The sequence below is a fragment of the Poecilia reticulata genome, linkage group LG6, assembly GCF_000633615.1.
Source record: "Poecilia reticulata strain Guanapo linkage group LG6, Guppy_female_1.0+MT, whole genome shotgun sequence".
Classification (NCBI taxonomy): Eukaryota; Metazoa; Chordata; class Actinopteri; order Cyprinodontiformes; family Poeciliidae; genus Poecilia; species Poecilia reticulata.
In genome coordinates, this window is record NC_024336.1 from 14103681 (window position 1) to 14128928 (window position 25248).

At 40.8% G+C, this 25248-nt stretch overlaps 1 protein-coding gene across 1 annotated transcript in view; it reads right to left on the reverse strand.

The window, feature by feature from the left end:
• wwox (WW domain containing oxidoreductase) overlaps positions 1-25248 on the reverse strand; it is a 156450-nt gene that overhangs the window by 114125 nt on the left and 17077 nt on the right. The window contains exon 6 of the mRNA XM_008411349.2: positions 128-216. Coding sequence (XP_008409571.1) covers positions 128-216 — 89 coding nt within the window. The remainder of the gene's footprint in view (positions 1-127; positions 217-25248) is intronic.

Here is a 25248-nt window from a genome sequence, read left to right on the forward strand (position 1 = left end):
TTGTAAAGTAGTAAAATGTGAAAAGCTTAACAGATATAAATACTTTTGCAAGGCAAAGCATCTAAAACTTTGCAAGAATATGAAGATTTTTCTAAGTACAGAAACAAACAAGTATGTTTATACTCACAGCTTCTTGGCCTTGAAAGATTCTGCAAACTCCCTGACGCTGCGCAGAGAAGCCAGGTTGCACATCATGGCCTCCACTCTTGCTTTGTGCTGTTGAGAGAAAAACATATACATGATTGCAAAAGAAAAGAGAAAGAAAAAATACAACAGAATGTTTCAAAAGATTCATTTTCTCATTACTGTCAATGTAAAAGTTAAATGTTTAGAAGTTAAAAAGGAATAAAACAAGATTCTGTTAAATAATTCAGTTGAATGTGAGAATTTAAATATACTACATTCTGAGTGCATAAATACCGAAAGAGCCCTCTGCAGTTTTTAAAAGAAGAAAATAAATCACAATTATGTCTGTTCAGACAAAAAAAAAACATGTTAGAGAAATCTGCTTACAGTCTGGTGCAACTGCTTTTATATGATTCTTTCACATAGAAGAACATTTGTAGTATTTAAAATGTTAGATATTCTGTAGATTTAATGGCACAATAGGTGTAGTTTGGAAACAGAAAACAGTTTGCTTAGTTTATTGATAAAATCTAAAAGTGCATGTAAAAGTCCAGGTATGTGAAAGACGAACAGGCTGTATAAGAGTTTTTCTTCTTGCCGCTCATCTTTTATGTCAGGATTTTTTGGAGATGATGTGAACTGAACTAGTCAAATGAAACAGAAACATAAGTTACTGTGAGTCATTTAACTTTCCCATTTCTTCTGTTTGCTGGAAACCACTGTAGCAAACTATAGTGTTTCCAAGCAGACCTCAAAGACTTAAGGAACTCTGTACGTATAGCCTATGTGTGCGCGTGCGCGTGTGTGTGTGTGTGTGTGTGTGTGTGTGTGTGTGTGTGCGCGCGTATGCGTGCGTGTGTGTGTGTGTGTGTGAGTGCGTGCGCATGTGTGTGCGTGTGTGTGTGTGTGTGTGTGTGTGGCCCGTCTTATGCCATATGTTGGGAGACAGGCTGAGGATAGGGGCGGAGAAGAGAAAGATAAATGACTTAAAAAATGAATGCATAGCTGCATTTACACACTGCAGAAGACAAGCTAAATATTCATCATCCTCTCTATCACAGTGTAGCGCTCCGCTGCAGGCCAGAGGCCTCAGCTGAGACACATGCAGGCCTGCAGGGCCACATCTCTTTAAAAACAGCAGAAAACCATGTTTGTCATTTTGTCAACAGAGATCCTCTTTTCTCTTGTCCTTTGTTTATATCAGTACAAGCCTTTAATAAACAGGCTAGGTCCAAGGAAGCTCACGTGGGACCTTGACATGTGTTAGCACTAGAGCACGTAGCATAAAGTGAAACTGAGCATCCCGCGCACTCTGCTCTCAGAGTCCTACTCTTTCCTGCGCAGCGCTCCGATTCCCCGAGGAACGGCATCAGCTCGCATAACACCCGGAAGAGCACTCGGCTCCCAGCCCTGCCACCAGCGGCATCACCGCTGCTTTGCTGTCAGCCGTTTTTTTTTTGTTTTTTTTTTCCACAGATATGAGCTCCTGTATGTGACCATCACTTGGGAATGTCTCCCTGCAAAGCTAAGCATACATGACACTCCCAGCAAGGACGTTCCACGGAGCAGTGAGCACGACGAAAACAACAAAGGGTTAAGAAATGGGATTCTTCAGGCATTTTACTGACACCTTAACTGCCCCGGGGCGTATTCAAACATGCATACACAGGCACACGCACACACCCCCACATGCACACAACAAATGCAATGTTGTGACTCAAGGGTAAAACCATGCCATCGCACCATTAGCTATGCTTGAATTATTCTCTCGATGCCACTCTATACCATTATACGGATGCTATTACAGAACATTAAAGGGCTGATTATGACTATTATAGATATGATTATAGGGTACCTGCTTATATGATCCGCACACAGCAGTAATCACAGGTGAGAGGAGACAACTGTCTAATTTAATGACTTACAAGTGCAATATGCATTTATACTTGGTGTCCCTTTCACATGGTCCACAAACTCAAGGGAAAGGGGGTTATTTTATAAAAGAGAAAATATTGTTTGTTTGTAATTTTAACCGTGTGATGTTGACTACGTCACACTAAAAAACGTTTTGGCATAAGAGCGCGCAAAAGTTCTCCGAACAAGGTCAGGACATGCCCGCTGTTTGATAATTAACAAGTCAATGGGAAGGGCCCCTCAACAGGAAAGCTCTTCATGAGTGCATGGCCAGCAGAGAAGATGAGAGTAGGTGTCAGCTTGACGAACATCTCTCCTCTGGAGATGTGGTAGAAAGAAAAAAAAAAGAAAAGAAGAAGAAATGGGAGAGTGAAGGAAGGATAGAGGGAGGATTTTAGGGGGTCCACTGGAGCAAATCCAGCAGGAAGAAGAAGGTGAGCAGTCTGCTTTGCCCGCCTGCCTACCCTCCCCCTGCAGACTGAAGTCTTGCGAAGAAAATAAAGTTTATTGCCTGGAAAGAAGAGGGGGGAGCATGTAAAAAGCATTAAAGCTATGGAGGTGAACAATTAGACAGATGGCCAGGTTCTGGAAGGAGAAGGAGGGGAAAAAAAAGGATAGAAAAAGACAGGCAGATCACAGAGATACAATCGTTCAGGGTTTTTATGAGGGCCCTGACAACTTCTCTCCCCTTCAAGGACGAAAGACAGAAGCGAGGGACAGCGATGCCTCTCTGGGTAACTCCCTCAGGGAGCCGCAGGAACCGGCTTTAGTCTACGGAGCCACGCGCATTCTTTAGCTTGGACTAAAAACAAACTGCAAGGCTCCCACGCAGGTTTCTGAGATTTTAGTGTCCAGAGTTCTCCGGGCTTCATGGCTAATGTTTATAAATTATAAATAGAAAAGGTCAATTTATAGATTTATGATGGATGGATTAAACTTTTAGACAAATAAAAACAAAATCAAGTCTGGAAATATAAATAATTTTCCACCTTCTGTCTGTCAAACATTGTCCAAATGGCTGCACATGAAAAAATGATCAGAAGAGAATTTAGACGAATGAACCCATCTCTCACCTCCAGCCATCAAACCTACAGTACAACAATCTGTAAATGTTTGACTTTTACCTGTGAGAAGGATGAGAACTACAGCCAGCAACAATTTATTAACCTCTGCCTACAAGAGAGAAGGCTGAGATCCTCAGAGCCTCCCCTGGTGTTCCCGTACGGCATGCGGTCTCTGCTGTGGAGAGAGAGAAGGCGAAGGAGTGGAAGGTAGCGTAAGGCGGGTAAGCGCTCTAATACAATTATAACTGAGGCCATCCAATCTAATAAAATGAAGAAGTATTAAAGCAGGGGGAGCTTCATCCTGGTCAATAAGACACTGGGCCACTCTGCTAACTCCTGAAACACACACGTGGGCGTCCTCACACACACGTGCACAGGTACATACACTTCGCTGACCCCTTTAATAGCACAGCAGCCGCCACTAATGGACGCAAGCAAGTGGAACCGCCAAATAATACACTGTCTTAATGCACTGGACTCAATCTCATCCCACACTCCCCTTATCCTTCTCAGGCTTCACTCTCATACTTTAACCCCTGGTTCCATCTACCCTCACCTTGTGCCGCTCGCCACCTCGCTGCCTCTTATGGATTGCCAAATCAGAGGCATCTTTAAAAGGCTTCAAAGTACTCCGTATGTACAAAACACTTACCCCGCTGATCCTTGCTAATCTCCTCAGCCACAATCAGGTAAAAAAAGAAATGTAGCGTTTTTGTGGGTTTAACTAGTTTCGCTTCCTGCGAATACTTCTAATGTCACTTTAAAGTGAGAGCAATGTAGCATGGGTGCATCTTAACCAGCAGGTGCAGAGAAAAGGTGTTGGAAAATGCGATGAAAGTGAATGAGCAGGGAAGAGACCATGTGAAAAGGGCACCTTATAAAAGCAATTAGAGAAATGACTTTGAGCCCTTCTTCCTGCTCCGTAGATTAGAACAGGCCTCGGAGGGAGGAACGCAGGGAAACTCAGATCGGCGTGACCTTGTCTGCAACACACCCCGCTAAATTGGCCATCAGCTTTTAAGACTCGTATCACAGATTTTGATATATTTTTAGCAAAACGAAAAAAGAGAAAAGAAAGGAGGGGAGAAACTGTGGAACATGCAGCTCGTACATCATCCTGTCACAATTATGACGTTTGTTCATAAATACCAACCAATCTCCTCTCCACCTGGCTAAGTCACATGCACTTGTGCTTATGCATGCGCCACACAACAACAAAGAAATATGGATACACACCACGTGTGGTGTGTGTGTGTGCGTGTGTGTGCGAGAGCATCCCGGGCTAAAAGCGAAGAAACATCTGTCCGGGTGCTCCGGAGCAGGCCGGAGAACTGACCTCGGTGCAGACAAAGAGGCCGAACACACACCCTCGCAAACTCAGGACCCTCACATTCTGCACGCTGCAGACACAAACGCGCACAAATAAACAAATGCTCGCGTGCACACACATTTCCTCACCCTCCGACGCGCAAACACAGTGCAATTAATAGGGAGGCAGGTCTCTGGTGAGGAAGAGAAAGTGCCTGTTCAGCACATACAGGCAGAATATGCAATTTCCTCCAGTTAAGTCTGTATTAAATTGATTTCTTCTTTCTCTGACACGGACTGGGTTTCCCCCCCCCTCCTAATGAAAGCAGGATAATCTACAGGTTTTCCCTTTCCTGAAATCAAGTTACAAATCAAGCAAGTGTGGGGGCAGATGTGGGGAAAGGTGAAGGAAGGACATGGGATGATTTTCCAGATGAAAAACATGAAGAATGAGGGAAAGGCGTGCCGATACTCCGAACGTGCACCTGACACGCACATAAGGACTCGCACGGGAAGGAAAAGGGCCAGCTTGTGGTTAAGTGCTCACTGACATCCTTATTCAGCGGCATGCAAAGGGCAAGACGTGTTGGTAAACAGAGCATTAATAACCGTAATGAATGCAGCACATCAATTAGTGAGCAGATCAGTCAAACCTGACAAGGAGGCGGAGGCTGCAGACAGAAAGGCAGTTCAACGAAAGGAGAAACTTGTGGACTTTACATTTAAAAAAACTGCAAAAGAAAATGTTAGCATATGTTTAATGTTTTACAGTAAGTGATCAAAGACATGCAATTTTACATCTGCTTTTATTGAATTTACTGTATTCAAAGAACAGATGCTTATTGGCTTTGTGTATATTTCTGCACAAAGTCAAATTCAACATTTTTCAACACAATTATTATTTAAATTTCAGACTGACAGCAAACAAAGCACAAGTTTAGCTAAAACTGTACCAAGTTAAAGTGAGTATGTTATCAGTTTTTGCAACTTTTCCTTCGAGTCCAAAATTCTGGGTCACAATAATAAAATCAATGTCCAGGTGAGGAATATGTGAAATAGCATGAAAGCAGCACAAAACAGCTGAAAAAGCAGCAGATAAAGATCACACATATATTCAATCCATTGTTTTCAAATGGTCATTTTTGCAAAGAACCAATCTGCTGCAATCAGTTTAGAGTGTGACATACTTGGATATGTAGCAGTAACACCGACTATAATCATCCAGGTATTGAAGTGCATATCTTGGATGCGTATTAAAATAATTTATTCACTTTTTAAAAACAAATCTCATGAGATGTTTGGTCTCATGATTTGTAAGTTTTCTGGTTATACAGTCAAATGAAATTTCTCATTAAACTGCAGCTTTATCAATTTAAGATCAACTCTGATAAGTGACTTAGGTACTTTAAAATCAAGATTACTTACACTTTCTTAAAGTGTACAAAAAGTATAGTTCATGTTAATAATAAAGACTAATAGCAAACTATTAAAATCCGTTTTCAAGTCAAACATCATCAAATATAAACTTTCTCATGACAGAGGAGGCAGATTGTTTTAATATTACCTGCCCAAGCATTCAGTAAACAAATTCCAGGTGAAGAAATTTGCTCAGAAAAATATCAAGGAAACAGTAAATTAATACATGCAAAAATTAGACACATTATAAAATGCAATTTCAGCTCAAGTACGGAAAATATGACAATTTTTAAGAAGGTTTTAGGCCCAAAACTGAGATTGTTAGTTTTATTAGTTTTTGCAGGTATCTAATATTATAGTCCGAAACCTTAATACACCTTGTAACTGCGAGAATGTCTGTCAAATATAATTTCCAAGTAGTGCAATGTTTGCTTACTTTCAGAGTATCGCTTCCAATGCCTGTTTTTAATTCTCCTGTTTCTTTTCCTGTTTCAGACGCAAATCAAGAGAAAAAAAATCAGCGCTGTTTAGTTGCCATAGATGTTAGTTTTTAATCAAACAGAAAATTAAGAATTTTAAGGTTTTCCCCTGTTTACGCATAAAAGCATGCATACCAAACATTTAGCAAATTTGGAATGAATTAATAGGAAAAGAAAAACTCAGAATGACTACTTGGTTAGAAAAAAAATCTTAAGTAAAAGTACTTAATCTGCAAACCGATACAGCTTTAATTAACATATAATTAATGATAATTATGTTCAATATTTTCCTCCTGCTTGAGCACACAGTACACGGCAAAATTACCCATTTTGTGTATTAAAATTCAATGCAAACCAGAGAAAGTAGGTGCTAAACTACTTTAAATTACCAAAAGAGATTTGTCTGATTTTTGTCATATTTCTTTTTTCAAAATTATCTTTGCTCTTAAAATTTCACTAATAAATTAATAGACAAGTACATAAACTGTTATCCACCCACCAGACAATAAATGTAGATACATGAATAGCTCACAAAAAAACTTAAGCATTTTAAATTCAGTCATGCATAATAAAGTTTGAGGAAATAACTCCTGATCTATTCACCATTAGGGCTAATTTATTTAACTATCAAAAGAGATGGGTCAGAGTGAAGACAAAGAAGAAGACAGGGAGAGGAAGAGAGAGAGAGAGGGATGGATGGCGCTCAGGACAGACAGATGAGAGAGAGAGATGGGGAATGAAAAGGACAGGGCGGTCATCATAATTGCAGAGTTTGCTTTTCGGATGCAGACAGACCAGGGCCAGGGGGCCTGGAGCAGGGATCAGATTCCACACAAACACACATGCAAACTTATATACACACACCTAAACTTACACAATGTACACCAACCACTGTGCTTTAAAAGAGGAAAATAAAAGAAAAATGAATGTAATAAAAAGTGTTTTTCTCTGTAAAAGTCCTCTATTAATTTCACCCCATGTTCAAGGCTAACATGTATATATAATCGTTCTTAGTTTTCGATGTCTGTCTGTGTGTGTGTGAGAGTGTGTGTGCGTATGTGTCCTGTTCTGCCTGAACTTCGTTTCTCTCACTCCTTCACCCAGGGCAGAGCCTGATCGCATTTACATTAAAAAGAGATGGAGATTTAAATAATATGTCTATGTTCTCAGAAAGACATCAAGAGATTTTCATCTTTCTCTCCTTTTCCTCTGTCTCTTCTCCTCCGTTTCCTCACCCTCTCTCCTGCTCCCGTCTCCCCCCTCCCTCATCTCGACCGCTCTATCTCCGCCAGATTCGCAGACTGTGCACATTTTTCCCGCATGTCTTCAGTGTAACCGATCCCCCTAACAACCAGGATTTTAATGCGATCCATATTGCTCCCTAATATTTCAGATCTCCGAATAAGCGCCAGCAATTACATATTTACACCCAACTTATTTTGCAATTCTGTGCGGGGACTTTAGCGTCTGGCGTGAGCAGCACGAACAGACTTAGAGGCTGATTACATTGAAGCAGGAAAAACACCCAGGCCGCGCGCATTTCTGGTACACAACTTTCTCTTTAGAGGCGTCAGCAATAAAGCGCCACTCTCTCGACTACAAAATAATTTGTTCTTTTTCTAGTGCTGCGGTAATGTGATTGCTTTATCTAAACCTGCTAGTTTGAGACTGTTTAATTTTCTCCTAAAACATTCCCGATTTGTATCGTCATCTCTATGTCCCGAGGCCGGACGCAACACCACAGCTCTGAGAGAGAAGCTTACATTTCCTCACACACCGCGGTGGTGAACACATCACTGTTCAGAGATAATAAATTAAGCCTCTTTGATTTGCTACTTTTATTTTATTTTTTTTTCCTCAAATCAGCTGTATGAAAACATGAGCGTCACGTAACTGAATAAGAAAAGAATCTTGCAATTAGGAAACGTGGGGACCTTTGATGTTAGTAAGTGTGAAATAGACCTTTTGATGAAGGGATGTTTTCACCCTCCTCGAGGTCTTGTGTGCACTTTGATTAAAAGCTCTTTTGTTTGGAAATATCCTAAAGTCCGAACAGTTTTTCATGTTTTCAGTGGAAACAAAAAATTGCGTAATTATCTCTTTTTTGGAAAAATAAAGGCTTTTTTTCCCCCCTTTGTTGTCATGAGTAGCATACATGGAAGAGGGATTAGGAGGGATCCAAAAGTATTCATACCCTCTCAACTGTGAAATATTAAAATTACAAATGTCTAAAAAGCACACAGGGCCCACTGATCCACACATGTAACCTTACGTGAGGTGGAATGATGGAGAAAAACAGTTAATGGGTTTGACGTTGGATATTTATTGGTGCATTGATCTAAAAGCGACTCTTTAGTAATCTAATCTCAAATCAGGAAAGCAGCTGTGAGGTTCTCAGGAGCTCTGGAGGAGCTGCAGACATCCACAGCTCAGGTGGATAATCCACTAACAAGATACAAATTAGTTAGGCAGTCCACAGATCTGGTCTTCATCGAAGACGGACACTGTTTTCAGTTTTAAGTTTCAATTAAAGTTTGACAGAAGCATTTTATGGGGAACAGAAAACATGTGAATAAAAATACTCTGGCTAGATGAGACCTTTCTTCAGCCAACATGCAAAATGCTGCACGTGGATTAAATCTACCACTAAATATCACCTTGAACACACGATCCATGGAGGTGGCAGCATCATGCGGAGGGATGCTTTTCTTCAGCAGTGATATGGGAGGCTGGATACTAGAGGCTGCAAAAGACTTGAGACTAAACACCCTGAACAAACAGTTGCAGTGGAGAGGTTCAGATGAAAGCACACACATGGTAGAATGCTTCATTCAAGGTCCCGAGATTAATCTTTAAAAATGTACGTTTATAGGTTCTGTACAACCAATTCTACTGATCACTTTAGAAACATTCTGTAAAGAAGAATCGGCAGACATTTCTGTCTAAAAACTTGAAATTTGGCTTTAAGAAGTAGTGAGAGGCTAGAGTACACACATATGCCACACTTTTCAGACTTTATTAATTTAAAAAAAGTTCATTGATGTCCTTATGAATATGCACTTTGTGTTGGTCTATGAAACTCCACTAAATTTAAATTTATGATTGCAATGTGAGTAGATGTAACAAAAGAGCTGTAAATACTTTTGAAAGGCCCTGTTTAACAATGCGCATGAAGCAGGGGTCACCTTCTGATACATTTATTGTTATTATTATTCAGATTCATAAGGAAATTCATTAGAGCACAGTTTAGATCATCTTCTCTGCTTGCTGATAAAGGTCACACAGTTATGCATTCTGCTAAAGTATTACACAAATCTGAATAATAAGAATCACATCATGGTGTTCAGCGTCTCGTCGCCTAGTAATAGCCTAAACACATCTTGTACAACAATGTAATAAATGCATCACGTGACCTCAGCAAAGGCCGGAGGTCAGCGAGATGAAGATTGTCAACGGACCCGAGGAGTGACAGAGAACAAATGACGCCTTGTAAACAAATTAAATTATTACTTTAATTCATGCAGTCTGATTAAATTTGCTGGGAGAAAAGTCCTTCGCTGGGGAACCTGAGGAACGAAGGCATGGCGGAGAGGAGGGAGGGCAGAGGAAGCTTTCTTTACCCATCACCTTGTCCAACAACAGCTCTGGCACCAAAGAATGAAGTAACTGCATTAACAATGTTAATAATCTCACAAGAGTGTCTTCCTTTTGTCTTCCAGGTAAACGTATTAAACTTTGGATAAATTCAGTTAGTATTGGAACGCCAGGCTGAAATTATAGCCTGGTCAATAAGGAAACAAAATTCTGTGTAATCTAAAAATCCTGAGACGTTTCAATTGTTGTGAATTAATATGAAAATGTGAAACAGGCACAGAGCACCTACAGCTGAAGACATTTCAGAAGACTGTGCCTTAGAAAACTTTCACATTCCTTGAACTTTTGCAGATATTAATTTTAATTGGACTTTATGTATTGGGCCCTCACAAAGCGGTGTATAATTATACAGCCCCCTTCTCTGATGCCACTAAATAAAGTATAGAGCAACCAATTGCTGTAACTGGTATTGACTACTGGTCAAGTCAAAGTTAGAGGCTAAAAATAACTCAATAACTTGGTCCCAATAAAATATACAGAATCTTGTTTTTGTCATGTGACAAACTGTGAAAAAGTGCAAAGGGTATGATTACTTTTGCAATGTAATGGCCAAACACAAAAGCCAATTTCCTACAATCCATCCTATAACCTTAAAAAAAAACTGAATTAAAAGACTGGTATTTAGATTGGTCTATCACCCAAAGCAGCGATAGGTCTCTCCTCAGTTTGCTCCTTAATTCCATCAGAGTAATCCCACGTTATTGCCCTCTAACAGTACCCTAAACGAAGAATAAAAAGTTTGCTTCCCTCTAGCAGTGTATTACCAGGAAACAACAGGCCCTCTCCTCATTAAGTTATAGATATAAATGCTCCAAAGCATGAAATTACCCCCGAGCCTCCCTCTCCAAATAACCTGGTTTGCAAACAAATGATCCGAGCACAAGCAGTAAAAGGCAGATTATTAAAATAATAGGAGGGATTTAAATTTGCATCCACAGAACAATTCAGCAAAGGACTGCGCAATTACTCCTCCCCTCCTCCTCGCCGGTTCACTCCACCTTTCTACCGGCAAAGCCCAGAGTCCCTCACACTTTATTGTGTCCATCTGTTCCTCCGAAGAAACACGAGCACATTTTGGTGTCTGCAGCTGTGTTTTCCATTTGTGCTCAAATATTGCAGCATGTGCGTTACCAAAGTCTGCTTCCCTACTAAAAACGAAATCCTTTCTGCACCCTTGTACTTTGTTATCCTATTCGGCCCTCCCTTGAAGTCTGTGATTCTCCTCTGCTATGATAAATATCTAACTTTACCTCGAGACAATAACAGTCCCTCCTCCTATCCTGGAGTAAATGGGGAATGATGAGAGAGTGAGGTGAGCAGGAACGGACGAGGCTAAGGGTGCTCAGGTCTGCATTACCTCTGAGTTATGGCCTCCATTTGCATCTCAATCAGCCTCTTTAGAGAGCCCACCACCTTTGTAACACCCCCATCACACCAAAGCCACCTTAGGTAATCAGGGAGATTTAGGGGGACTGGCAGCCTACTGTGGGCACCCGCTGGCTGGGGTTTGCAGCTCATTCAGAGCCCCTGGTCTCACTAAGGGCCCTCTGGGCCACATCCAAACACAGGAGAATGGCAGCACTTAACAAGACCGAGGAAGACCAAGACAGACGAGCGGCAGGAACAGGCCATAAAGCAGAGGGAAAACAAAGCACCCGTGTGATTATAATAGATCTTTCTACATAGGTGTCTGCATAGCGCTCCATCGCTGCCTCATTAAGACAGGGGAGGAAAGGAGAAACTTGAACTTGTGACCCCAGGTGAGAACATTTTATCACAGAGCGAGAGTGGCACTGACACCCTCCGAGTGCACCCCTGCAGCAGAAACTGGTTCTCTGACGTGTAATGGGAGTCCTCAGGCCAGAAACAACCTGACACACATACTAGCACCGCTACATGGTGTGATTTGCAGATAGCTAATGCTCCACTTGAGAGTTGCCTCTCTAGTTAGCGCTGTCTTATGGCTGAACCGTGCTAAGGTATTATTACCCACAGTCAGCCCTATTGATATTGTGACTCCGGCATCTGTTCACCTCCTTGTTACTGCCTGAACCCGAGCACAGTGTCCTATCTGACTGTGTGCATAGCTTGTGTTAGTGTGTTTGTGTGTCTAAGACCTCTGGGCTACAGCGCAGTCACTGTACACAAAAGAAGACAACAGGCTAAGGAAGCTAATAGAGAAACACTGAACACACCAGGGGCCTAATCAGGTGTGAAGGAGTCGTACCCACAGGTCCAAATCCCTCTCTTACACAAACATACCGGCCTTTCTTTCCCGTCTCTAATCTCACTGATGCCCAACACTGCCTACAATGATAACAGATTGCTCAAAGGTTTTGGGAAATAAAACGTACAAAAGCAACAAAGATGGGAGGAGAGAAAGAAATCAAACTTCACAAGCAAATACAGATGGCTCAGGTGAGCAGAGAAAAAAAAAAAACCTGAATGTGAAGATCCAGAAACAGGAGCTGAGCTTCAGTTATCAGAATCAAATATTAGCAGAGAGAAAAAAAAAAAACTAGGGAGCGGGCAACATTAATCAAAGCGTTCACCTAGTGGGCAGCCATATGGCAGATCAGCACGCCAACTGAGCAAACTTGCTGATCTTCAGTAACAGAGTGCAATTAATTCCACTGCCTGCATTCATCTCTCCCTCACACGTTGAAGGAAAGGGAGGCAGAAAAGAAGGAGCGTGTACAGAGGAGGGTTTGTTAGGACTCTTTACTCTTCCACATCAACTCTTTTTTTATCCTCATGCTTACTTGGAGCAGAGGAATCAAACCCAAGTGATAAATGAGGTGGACATGAGGGCCTCAGGTAGCTCCTGTGGTGATGTTGGGGGGAGGGACAAAAGAAGTGAGTAATTAGGAAGCTAAGAGAAGATATAAAAGAGAGTGGAAAGGGGATTAGCATGTAAGAATCATCCAATGCTTCTGTAAGGACTTTGAAAAGTACTTGTGTTTTTAGATTATCTTATCAAAGACAAAATAAAATAGTAGAATGTTACTACAAAACTGGAAGGCATGTACAATACCAAATAACCAAAGTCATTCACCCCTGTACTGCTGCCAAGCGGGCCAGAAGCCGCTCCAAAAATATGAAGCAGACTTTAGCAGTGGTCACTCTGGGTAAATTCGACCAAAAAAAAAAATATATATATATATATATATATACATATATAGTCCCACTAGCACTATATTTTGCTTTAGCTAGAGGGAGACCATTTCTCCCGCTAGCACTGGACTCGCGTGTTTGTTTTGGTCAAATTTACCCAGAGTGACCCCTGCTAAAGTCTGCTTTGTATTTTTGGAGCGGTCTCTGGCCCGCTTGGCAGCAGGGCAGGGGTGAATGACTTTGGTTACTGTCAGAAGAATCTAATTTCAGTCGTTTGTTTTCTGCGACTCTTTTGGTCATTATCCATGCGTCATGACAATAGGAAAGGGCTTAACTATAGAAAGAACAATAAATAACATGAAACACAATAAATCAGAGAAACACCTGCATTATTGCATACAAGACCCAAATCCATCTATAAATTACCCGTACCATCCTGCCGTCACTTGTGACAAAGAAGCCAAGGTACCACTCATCCAGCTAGAGCCTGAACCAATTCATCCTTTGAGAACCATGGCCTCAGACTTAGACGAGACCATTCTCATCCATTTGCCCCTCAAATAAATAGAAAATGCTACACATGCTTCATGGCTTATTTGTAATTAGTATAGAACAGATCTCTGTTTGCTGGAATAGTTCGCCCTAAAACTGACTGATGTTTATATTCTAACGAAATCAGTAGATGAAGTTTGAAAAGGCAAATCTTTTCCATACTCATACTTTTTCTTTCCATCCTTATACACCCTTTTCACGACTCCGTAAGAGCTCTGGAGAAAAAGGCAATAATTTGTTGTCTATGCAAGTCTAAAAATAGGGTAACTTACGCATTTGGCAGCTAAGTCATAAAAATATGCAGATTACCCTCAGAATCCAATCTCGACAAATTTCGATTACAGTCTTTCTCTGGAAGATTAAACAAACTAAGATCTTTTTATTGATATATCATTTCATTAAAATGTAAATTAAAGGCAAAAACAGGATAATGATAAGTGATATTACTCACAATCATTTCTTTTTCTTCAGCCGGATAGAAGAAGCTACACAGGGAAGATGGCAAGGTAAAGAAAAACAGAGCCAGACTGCATACAAATACCCTTATACCTCTCTCACAGCTTTTGGGTCTTTGTTAAATTAGCTTCTCCCCTGACTCTTCATAAAAACTCATTTTCCTTAGCCGCAATTTTGTAAAACTGACTCCTCCAAATGAGTCGTGAGCATGTATTCCCTCAGCTCTCTTGTCCTAACAAATATACTGCAAATGTTATCTCATGTCCATTCGTAAGTTGGTGCATCCCATAGGCCTAGTCACTATACCACCCATACCAATATCATAAACGACTGCAGTGGAAGGCTTCATTAGGGCAGCAATGCCCCTCTAACCCCCATAATCAGGGTATTTTCCTCAAGCACAGTGGGATGGCACTTTACGGTCCAAGTGGGGCTCTGTTAATGAGGAAGTGTACATGTCTCTCCATTTCCTGTCTAGTCAGTTTCTGCAGTTTCTATAGCTTGGACTATTATAATAATAATATGGCTTTTTTTTTAATGAGGTATATTTATCTTGATCATAAATCAAGCCCCACAAAGTCACACACAGAAGGATCAGAAACACACAGACTTCCACAAAGAGAGGCTAAACAGGATGCAGCTCAACATCGACATTTGGAAAATGGGAAAAAATATTTTGATCTCCTAAAAGATTGTTCATTGCACTGCACCACTGCACTTCACTCCACTCTCAAGATGACATATTTTAAATACAAAAGTGCTTTTCTCCAAGACTCTGTTTTTGTTGATGTTTATGTGCAACATTTTTCTTGAGTGGATTTAAAACATATATATGTTTTCATATTTTTAGATAGAGTGCATGGTGTATTTTTACACTGAACTGTTTTTTTTTTTTTTTTTGTTGGTCTTTTATTTCTGTTGCTTTCATTTCGTACTGTCCATTTTTATCTTATCTTATTCTAAGTTTCTGCTGAATTTTTTGATTTAGCTACAACAATCTCTTATCACAAACAATTGGTTTGTCTGAATCACCAAAATATAAATGTTTTCATGATCTCATAAAAAAAACTCTGCCCAGATGAGTCAACAAAAGTCCTGAGAAACCATCCAAGATTCAGTTATGGGGCTTTTCTTTGTTCATCTGCTTCTCCTGTAAAATTCCTGCAGGTTTTTGTTTTGATTATCCTCCATGTCGTGGACGTGTTACCCACTAATCCTTTTTTCCTCAAGGTACATCACCATTATCCACATCCAAACTCTAAACTAAATTGCCAGCACTGCTTCCTGTTTCAGACAGAATCACTGCTGGAACAGAGAAGAGCAAGTTGGTTCAGAGAAAATAAAACATTTGTCAGACCAAAGTAAGGAACTCTTTCCATTTCAATCACTGGTGGTTCTGGTGCAGGAAACAGTGGTTAAGAAACTTTAAATTCTTCATATTTATTTTCTTTTCCCCTCAAATTTTTACTAATACTGTTAGACTTTATAAATGCAGTTTCCAGGTCACAAAACAATTTTATTGTAATACCTGATAAATGAAAGTTAGATTTTTAATCAGTTTATTTAGTATCCTAAATGTAAATTTCTTTAGTCACAACATCCAACTATTAGCCTGAAGAAGCAACGCTTTAAGATGTGCCTTTTTCATTATTTATTTGTGAATCTCTTTTTATGTAGTTAATCTCTTGTAAGAAGACTTTAGTGTGCTCAGTTACATTAATTACTTGCTCCTAGATTTTTTTCCTAACATCCTCAGGCAAAATCTAATTATCTTTGAGTGATAGTAAAGAAATCTTAATCTGAGAAACATTCAGAAATTCCATTGCTTCTCTAAATTTGAGACAGAAAAGAAAGAATCCCGCCCTCAGGCTGACTTCTGATCGATTATAAGATTGATATATTCATGCAGATTAATAGTTTTATGTGGCTTATTAACGCTTTAATACTTCAAGCAGCATGGCCTTAAACTAGCATGATGACAGCTGAATTACAGCTAATGTCACAGCAAACACTTTCTCAGAGTTTCCACAAATACTCTGCTTTTTCACATTCTGCTCTCGGCCCACTCAATCTTTTCAATCCCTTTTCTCCACACCTCTCATCCCTCGCTGTACCTGACTGTCCTCCTTTCCATCATCCCCTCTTCACTCCCAGGCCTCGTTGACATTAACCTGGAGCACTCACATTTTCCCATGGTTCCCCATGTTACTCTCCACATGTCAGAGCGGGAGGCTTTATGGCCCACATCCATCAGCGTCACATGCCAGGATTTATGGGAGATGGAGTCCAAACTCAATAGCTCTGAATCAGTCCTGATGAATCCGACCCCTGGGCCGCCGTGTGATTTAATACATGAGCATCTTAGCCCCTCGCCCCCACATAACCCAGCCTCCCTCCCGCTTCAAGCCCTCTCTTCACTCATACTCGGTTCCCGCCTTTATCCTCCTGGCAAGTGTTCCACCTTGTCAATCAATGGAACCAAATGGAGATTTCTTTTCAAGGACTATTGGGGCAGGTTAACAAAATCACATAAAATCACAAAAAAAGTTAATCCCGCTGCATTAACTCTCCAAGTACAAGTAGATACTAGTAGCCTTTAAATTCACATGAAGATAAGAGCAAAAAAATGTAAGGGTTTTAAATTTACTTAAATTGAACTAGTCGTTTATTGTTGACTGTAAATTTTTCTAGACTTTAGAAATTAGGCTGAATACGGTTTGTAAAGTTCTTCTGGAGTGCAACAACATCACAGTGTACTCCCCATTAGTTGTGATGGAGGGTGACAGTTCCCCCAGCTGTAGTTAGCATGTTCAAAACCGCAATAGTAAAATTGTTGTGATTCATTGTTGCGGTGGCAGCATGAGTCCTCCATGGAGAAAGCTGGTAGCAGCAGTAGTAGCTTCTCCGTGACATGTGGCTCACTTGCACCTGCATGGATTGGTCATCGGAGAGCTGGAAGGAGCTGCTGGCCTCATGCCAATGCTACATCCTAATCACGCTCATGCTAAGCTGGCAGCGCTCCAAGTAGCCTAATTTATAGTAACGTTTGGCGCTGCAATTGCCAAGCACATAGGGCCCTGGAAATGCTCGACAAGTAACAAAAAAGAAATTCATCAAGCGACTGAAACGGACCCCATAAAAAAAACTAAAGCAAATAAATGCCCCACCTGGGCTCCACATGGAAGAGGACTGCCCAAGAATGTTTTTAACCCCAAATGACCTCTAGATGTTAAAGTTAAAGGCAACTCATTATAGAACAAAAAAGAGCAATAAACCAAGATGCCACTTTTCAACAACCATTCATAATATCTTTTACCTTCCCAAAGGATTGTGCTGTGCTTTTTCTTTTATTGTTTTTAGTAAAAAATAAAGAGTTTGTAGTTAAGATCAAACAAAAACAAACCTAAAACATTTTGTTTCTATTTCCTTTTGATTCCTGTAAAGCATTTTGCAGTGCCTTGTTGCTGAAAATGTGCTATATAAAATAAAATTACCTTTAAAGAAAATTCTGATCAAGATTTATTGATTTCCAGAGGAGGTATTAGGTATAATGGGGAAAAAAAATCCAAACAGAAAAAGGAAATAAAAATCTAAATAAGAGTTCATGATATTTTACAAGCTGCCACAGAGAATGGCTAAGAATATAGAAGATATAGAATATAACTTTCTATATCCTCCAAATACAATGAGAATTTATAAATTCCAAGTTCAGAAAGCAAATGTTATTGTTTGACGAAAATATTAACATTAATAAAGCATTTAAGACACATTTTAATTTATGGTTGAGTCCACTAATTTCAGAGCAGCCAACACTTCTTACGTCTCTGGTGTTTTTCACTTTCAAATAAAAAAGTTAAATAAAAGGTGTTAAATCAAACAATGTATTTGGACTTTGAATTGAAGCATAACAGTCTGGGAAAAGTTTAATTATGCTACAAACTACTATTATAATATAAGTCAGATATTGTTTATGAGAATCAGGTAGTGTGTTAGTGTTAGTGGGGTTTTTTTGTAGAAGTTTTATGTTACGTAAAACATAAAATTAAGTTTTTTATAGACATAATTCCTTGTGCCTTTGGAAAAAAAAATTGGGATTTTTAATCACTTTGTAAAAAGTTGAAAATAGTGTGATTGTTGTTTTTTTCTATCATAAACCCAAAGGGTGAGTTGGCCAGTGTACAAAATACCATTTTAGTGTCAACAAAGGAATTTTTAAAAAGATATTTACTTAAAATCTGCTATATAGTAGATCAATTTAATGACAGAGGATCAAGTTCTGTTTTTATATTTGTTTTTTTGGTTGGCTCTAGTGGTCTTAATTTGAAAGTAGTTCGACAGGAAACTGGGCAACGAGAGAGGGGAAAGACATGCAGCAAATGTCGTCAGGCCGGGAATCGAACCTGCGACCACCACCACGAGGACCAAGGCCTCAATACGTGGGCCATGCTTTGCCCCTGCACCATCTTGCACAGCACCATCAAGTTCTGTTTTTATTTTTGCTCAACTTATTCTAGAAAACAGGATCTTCACATTCGGTTTATCTAAGGTAGAAAGCTGTCTTAGGACTGGATAGAAAAATGAGAGAAAATGGGCAAAATCCAAAGAAAAACATTAAAAGTGCATCATAAAGGCTGAAAACCTAAAAAATTTCAAAGAAAATTCTTTGGAAGGAATCTAAAGAAACTAAAAATGGTTTCAAACTTCTGCTGTAACTATTCTTACTCTCGGGTTCTCTAACCAGATCCACGAGAGGACGTCACTGTTGGAGCCCCCAAAAGTTTGAGACGACACTCTTCCACGTCACGGTCCACCGCAGAATTAATCAGTGCGGCTGCACTGGTCTACATATAGCGCTGTGACTTAGGGAATTAGTGGTCAGAGGTTAAACTGTGTTCACTGGTTTACGGCACACTTTATTGCACAGTTATTTGATATATTTACCAATCCCGAAACTTGCTTCGATATGGAGCTGGTTATCTAAAACCCCTACAGTAGCACACACACTGAAACACACTTCTCAGCTGGAGGACAGGAAATAATATTGCCCTGCGGCCCCCCAAACAGGCATGAACCCTAATAAATGCTTCACACTGAAAGAAACAGTGAGGTAGTTCCGACACCTCTGAGCCTCCCCCAGCGAATACATTCAGAGCCAAGCCTGGTCACAGGTCAGGAGAGCTTGTAGCTCTCTGTGGTAAAGGGAGCATAGCCGCTTGAACCTGTAATATGCTCCTCTCTCCCCAGATGCCACTTGTTGGGGTTTTAGTGCAGGGGAAATTACACCTGCTCCCTGTGTGTCGATGCGGGTCTCAGGCTGAAACCAGGGGCTGCACAACTATAAACACAAACACATAAGCAGGCCTCTAGGCCTGCAAAGGAGCGCAGACAATTCGGTATTAAAGATGAAGCTGGGGACGGTTTGTCAGCGAGTCTTGCGCGTTTATTTCAGAGCAACGCCAATGAACAAAATATTTTATGGGTTTGTGCTTCACACACCATTAAAACACAGGCTCTGCTTGGAAAATATGAGCAGAACAAACAGATTAACATTCCTCTTCTACATCTAGGAGTCCTGCAGGAGGGCTGGCGCACAGGATAAAAAGAGAAACAGATCTGACCTGGCTTTTTCCGTCCAAATAGCAGGTGCGGGGTAAAAATAACTTGACACAGTGTCTTATTTATACTGTTGACACAAGATCAATGAAGCTGTGTAGGATTAGGACGCATTATTTCTGTACTGTAGGTCTGAGCATTTGCAAGTGAGCAGGCTTAATCACAGTTAAAATGGGGCAAGCTTTTTAATCAAAAAAAAAAAAATCTTCTGCAAAAATAAACAACATGTAGCCTCCTCTGCGAGCCAATCACCAGGTGAAGGATGATCCTCGAAATGGGTTGAAAGAGAATGAAACTAATAAAAAGGCACTGTGTCAACGTATCGCAGTTAAGCATTAGTCACGTGAGGGCAACTACACCACAAGCCTGGTGTTCGCTAAATGAATCCTTCTCGTCCTCTACCTGATTTATGGACCTGTAAAAACACACGTTGTTTTTAATCTACTGCTGCCTGAATCTGCCTCACTAATGAAATGTGGATGTGAACGTGTGGCATGTTTACATGTGTGCGTGTGTGGGTGTGCGTGTGTATGTGTGTGTGTTTGATAATTATATATGGGCTGAAGTCTGATTCTGTGAACATGAATTTTCTCGGAGATAAATATGCATTTGGTTATGCAGACTGATTAAGCTGTAAACCACAGTTACAAAACACACAGATATGCAAACGTGGATGTGAAATTCACAAAAAACATGAAGACAATTTCCCAGACGCTCATCGTAGCTTCGTCCAGTGCACGACTGTTCGAAAGCCTGAGGCACTTCAACAAGAATCAATCTCTTGAAATCCCTGACAGAAGAGCTGGCAAATGGAAGATAAGGGTCAGACATTGACACATTTAGGTGTGTCCAAAAGATGTAGTTAAAGTGTAACTATCCCGCCTGTGAAAGCATAACCCTACCTCCAGATAATTTTTGAAAAATTCAACAGTAGAGGGCTTAGTCAAGAGACACTGACGAGCAGAGGAGGTTAAGCAGGGCTGTGGTCAGAACAAGGAAAAAACACTGCTGCTAACTTAGTGACTTTATCAATATATTTAACAAACCCCTAGCAACTTTTAAAAAAAGCGACTAGCAACAAATTCAACAACTTTTTTGCTGTTACTGGAAACCTTAATGGCGAGAACGCATGACATGAAGCACCAGTCGTTCCGCTGCAACTGTCCTGCCGTGAGCCCCTCCCACTTCCTAAGCACTGCAGTCTAACTCACACTGTTGTCCTGCAGCAAACCACCTGCAGTAAGAGCAGACAGGCGACCCATTCGCTGTCTGAATGAGGTGGTTTCATACCTGAACACGGAGCTGTGACATAGACATCAACCAAGGTGTACCATTGTAATTAATGGGAACATTCCACTTCAGTAGCCACCCTCCAACCACAGGAGGGCAGCACTAAGGCAGTTGTAGTCCAGATGTTGCAGTTACACAAATTTCCATAAAAATATTACAGTTTGGACAGCAAGATACGGATAGGATTTTAAAGCACGAATTTATAGTTTATCTGCAAACAAAAGTTGATTTTGGGTTTAGTTATTCTTTAAGGTGTCAAACATTTGACTCCGCCTCCACAACATTCCAGAAGTAACAATTTATAGCAGAATATCTGTAGCAATGTATTCGATTGGAAGTTGGAGCTCAAATCTGGAATTTACATCATACTCAGGTACCGATACACCAGAATACCAGTGCATCTCTTTCCATTTTATGCATTCAAACAGGAACAAAGATAGAATAGAGGGTGTGCTCTTGGTTTAATGTAATACAAACTGTACTGTAGCAAAGTACTAAAAATGTGATGTTCCTGCAGCTTTCAAAAGGTTTTCTGTGCGTGGTCGTCATATGTGTCTCTTCACCTTTTAGATTGTGACCCCTAACAAACTCTTGCTAAGTGTTGGTAATAACATTTAATGCTCTGTGCCGTCCCTCTGTCTGTCAGATGCTTCAGCAACTACCTGGTGTCAACACCGCTACACTCATCCCATCTGAATACTCTGTCATCCTTCTAGATGCCTCAGTTGCTTGCAAACTGAATTGCTTGCAAACACATCACTATGCATATTGTTTATGTCAGTAAGTACATCACCCATTATAAAACAATACAAAGGACATTTTATTTTTCCCACAGACACCAAACGGAGAGTTAAGTCTAAGCTCATATGAACTTAGTCCGAGGTTCTGAGTTCTTGTGCAAGGAGAGAATGGTATAATTGCAGATAAATGTTATAGCCTTGTTGCCAGATGGTTTTTGCAATCAACATGACTGTGTTTTCGTGTTTGGCAGACAGCAAGTAGCCTCAGTCTATTTGGCTGCAGCTTATTACAAGTGGCTCATCTCTTGATTTGAAACATTAGAGTGCATGCTGGACTTGTCTCTCTGTGGTCAGCACTTCTCAGACTTCAATAAAAACATTCTCTGCTGGCAGAGGGAAGAGCAGAGAAAGAGCCAAAGAGATCCAGGCAACCTCTCACCTCTCCCATCATAAGAAGCCCCTGGTCCCAGGGCTACATGTACTCCTTTCACAAGGAGAAGCGAAAGAGAGAGGGATGAGGATCTGTCAGATTCAAACAACAAAGAGGTGCCGCCTCACACATCCTTCCTCGGCCTGTCCCCTTCAGTACCAGTGACATCATTTAAATCATTTAAATCCTTCCCAAACATGACCCATGGCGAGTGACCCATCATGCCAACGCTCGCACCTCCTTGTGAGACAGCTGCTGAACTGCTTATTTAGCAGAAAATATCAACGGGCTAACTGTGTGATTTATTCAAAATTATTCCTCCACGGTGCTCCTTCACTCAGAGCGTTCGCCCATAGTTCACCGTGGTCCAGGCAATTAGGAGCAGGCCACACCTCTACAGGAGACAAAGCACCTGGCTGTAGCAGACAGACATAAGGAGGAACGGAGGCGAGTGGCGAGCGGTTTTCCACGAAGGGCTGGAATAACTAAGCAGAGGAGCGAGGGAGAGGGAGAGAGTGAGGAATGCAAGCAAGGCACTTTAGGATTCATTTAGGTTCCCCATCTCCCTGGTCACTTTATTAGCAGTCTGGGAAGAGTGATACATGTCCCAAAGCTATGCAAAATGCATAATCAAGCATTTAAATAAACGCCATGTGGATGGGTGTGGGCACCGTGCAGGTGCGTATGTGTGCGCACCCGGGCGTGCACGCGTACTTTTGTTGCACAATGACGTGCATGCTAAAAATGCTTACTACTGGAAAACTTCAAGGTGTTCAAGACTTACACTTTTGGACAAACGCTCTGTGCTACACTTAGCCTCGTTCAGTATTCCCACAAGCGGCATTGAAGCAGCCGCCCCCTGTAATGTAAAGAAATGTTTAGGAAAGTATCAGAGTCACTCTGTAAAGAATTCCTCATCCTTTTGTGGTTGTGTTTTGAAGAAATCACAGTCAGGTAAATCTGGTATATAAAAAAAAAGGGGGGGGTTTCCTCCTCAAATTGAAATCGCAATTGCACCCACTTTCAATCCATCTTTCCCCCTCTCTCAGTATCAAGATTACATAGGAAACAGTTGAGGACATAGGAGCCTTTTTATTCCCAGTTCAACGACAGACTGCGCGTAGAAAACAAACAAGCAAATAAAGAGAGATGGGAAGGTCTCCCTGGAGAGGCAGACTCATGACACCAATATGCGAGGAAAGAGGCAGATTTTAAAAGTGCCTTATTCTGCAAATAAGGGGAGAACCGGTGCTCCTTTGGTGATTTACAGGATGCGATTTGGAAGCAGACTGGCAGAAGGGAGGAAGGTGGCGAGGAAGCCACTGTTAAAGCCTTGTTCATATGACAAAAGTGAAAGAACATCTTATTAAAAATGTCAAAACATTTAAATTGACAGTAAAATACCTGGCAAAAAATAAGAAAAGTTTAAGTTACAATACTGTAAGACATAACAGGGATTAACAATGATCTAGTGAGCACCATGGGCCTGCTCAGTGACCTGGGAAATAGGTTTTCTTTTTCTTGATGATTTTAGGGGGGAAAAAAGAATAAAAAATGTCAGAACCAAAAGGTGAGTTGAGAGGACGCAAGTTATTGTGTAAGGGAAGTTACAGGAATGGTGGCAAAAAAAAAAAAAAAAAAAGAGCAGCATCCTGAAGCCTGGAGGGGTCACAACTAACCAGGTCAGCATTTCATACATGCCACTTCCTGTTGGCCTCAGCAAGAGGAGCGTGGCTGTGGTGCGTCGTGTCATGGTGGCCGGAGGGGAAGAGGGCCTGTCCGACTGACACATGAGGTTACACAGCAGGCAAATGGACAAAGGCATGGACACGAGTGACGCTCCGCTCTCCCGGGATTACTATTCGACTTTTCATGTCAAAATATAATTGTCCAGATTTATTTCATGCAGAGTTCTTTATCCATTTTCAAAATATACAGTAAATATGTTGATTATAAATTTTAGGCAGAGTTTTCAGATGGCTGTACAAATTTCAAGAATGAAAAAAATAAAAACCATCAGCTCAAATGAGGCATGTAAGATAACAGAATGATAACAGACATAATTATGTCCGAAGGTAAAAAATAAAAATAAAAAAATTAGACTCATCTTGAACTTAGTCACTTTCCCATGTTGGCCAAGATCCATAAACAAGTGGTATTATCTTATAAAGTATAACATCCCAAAATATAAACAGATACACAACACCATAAACATGTATGATAAAGAACAGCAAGTATTTTTCTCAGGATAAATGGCTGCCGCCTATCAGCTCCGTCTTGCTCTGCCTCTGTGCCCTGTGTTAATGCTGCTGTTTGACATTGCAAGCAGCAGGCTCTTTTTTCCCCTCCCAGCAGCCTCGGTGGACGCCGAGCTTTAGCCTAATTGGTTCCAGAGCAGACCCTGACAGAACCCTCCTCAGCGGCATGCAGCCATATTAATACCCCCCGCCACAAACACGGACGCACACACAAACAACAAAAACAAGCACAGCAATCAGCGACTAACTCGCTAATTAACGCCCTTACAAAGCATCTCATTAGCATGTGCTGTACAATGGGGCAGTGGGGGAAATGAGCATTTTGGATTGGCAAAAAGGGAAGAAATTACAAAATAAGACAGTGGAACAACAGTGAATCCGTGTGCGTTGTATTCCACTCAGGGGGCCAAGGGCTTTGGTTGGCCCACAAAGCAGCACCCTGATTCTCTGGGGAATCCATTACAACTCTCTGAGGAAGACATTGGAGGGAAGATAAGCATAATTTTAAAAGCAATCGGTAAAAAATAAATCTCCGGCACGCAGGCAACACTTTAGTTGTTAACCAGCAACTTAACCTGCTGGTGCTGTGAGTGGAATGGGAGATGGAAAGGTTAGGGGCCACGAGAAAAAGAGTAGGCAGTTACAGAAAAGGCCAAGAGCTGCAGAGATGAAAGGCTTGCATCCTAGTTAAAGCTAATATAAAGAGAGAGACGCCGGGATGTAAAACATGTTGTGATTAATGTAGTTAATCAGTGTTTCAGGCTATACAAACATATGCATGTATTGGCTTTAGTTTTTTTGTTTCCCTGCTTCATACTGTGGTTTTAATGTTAC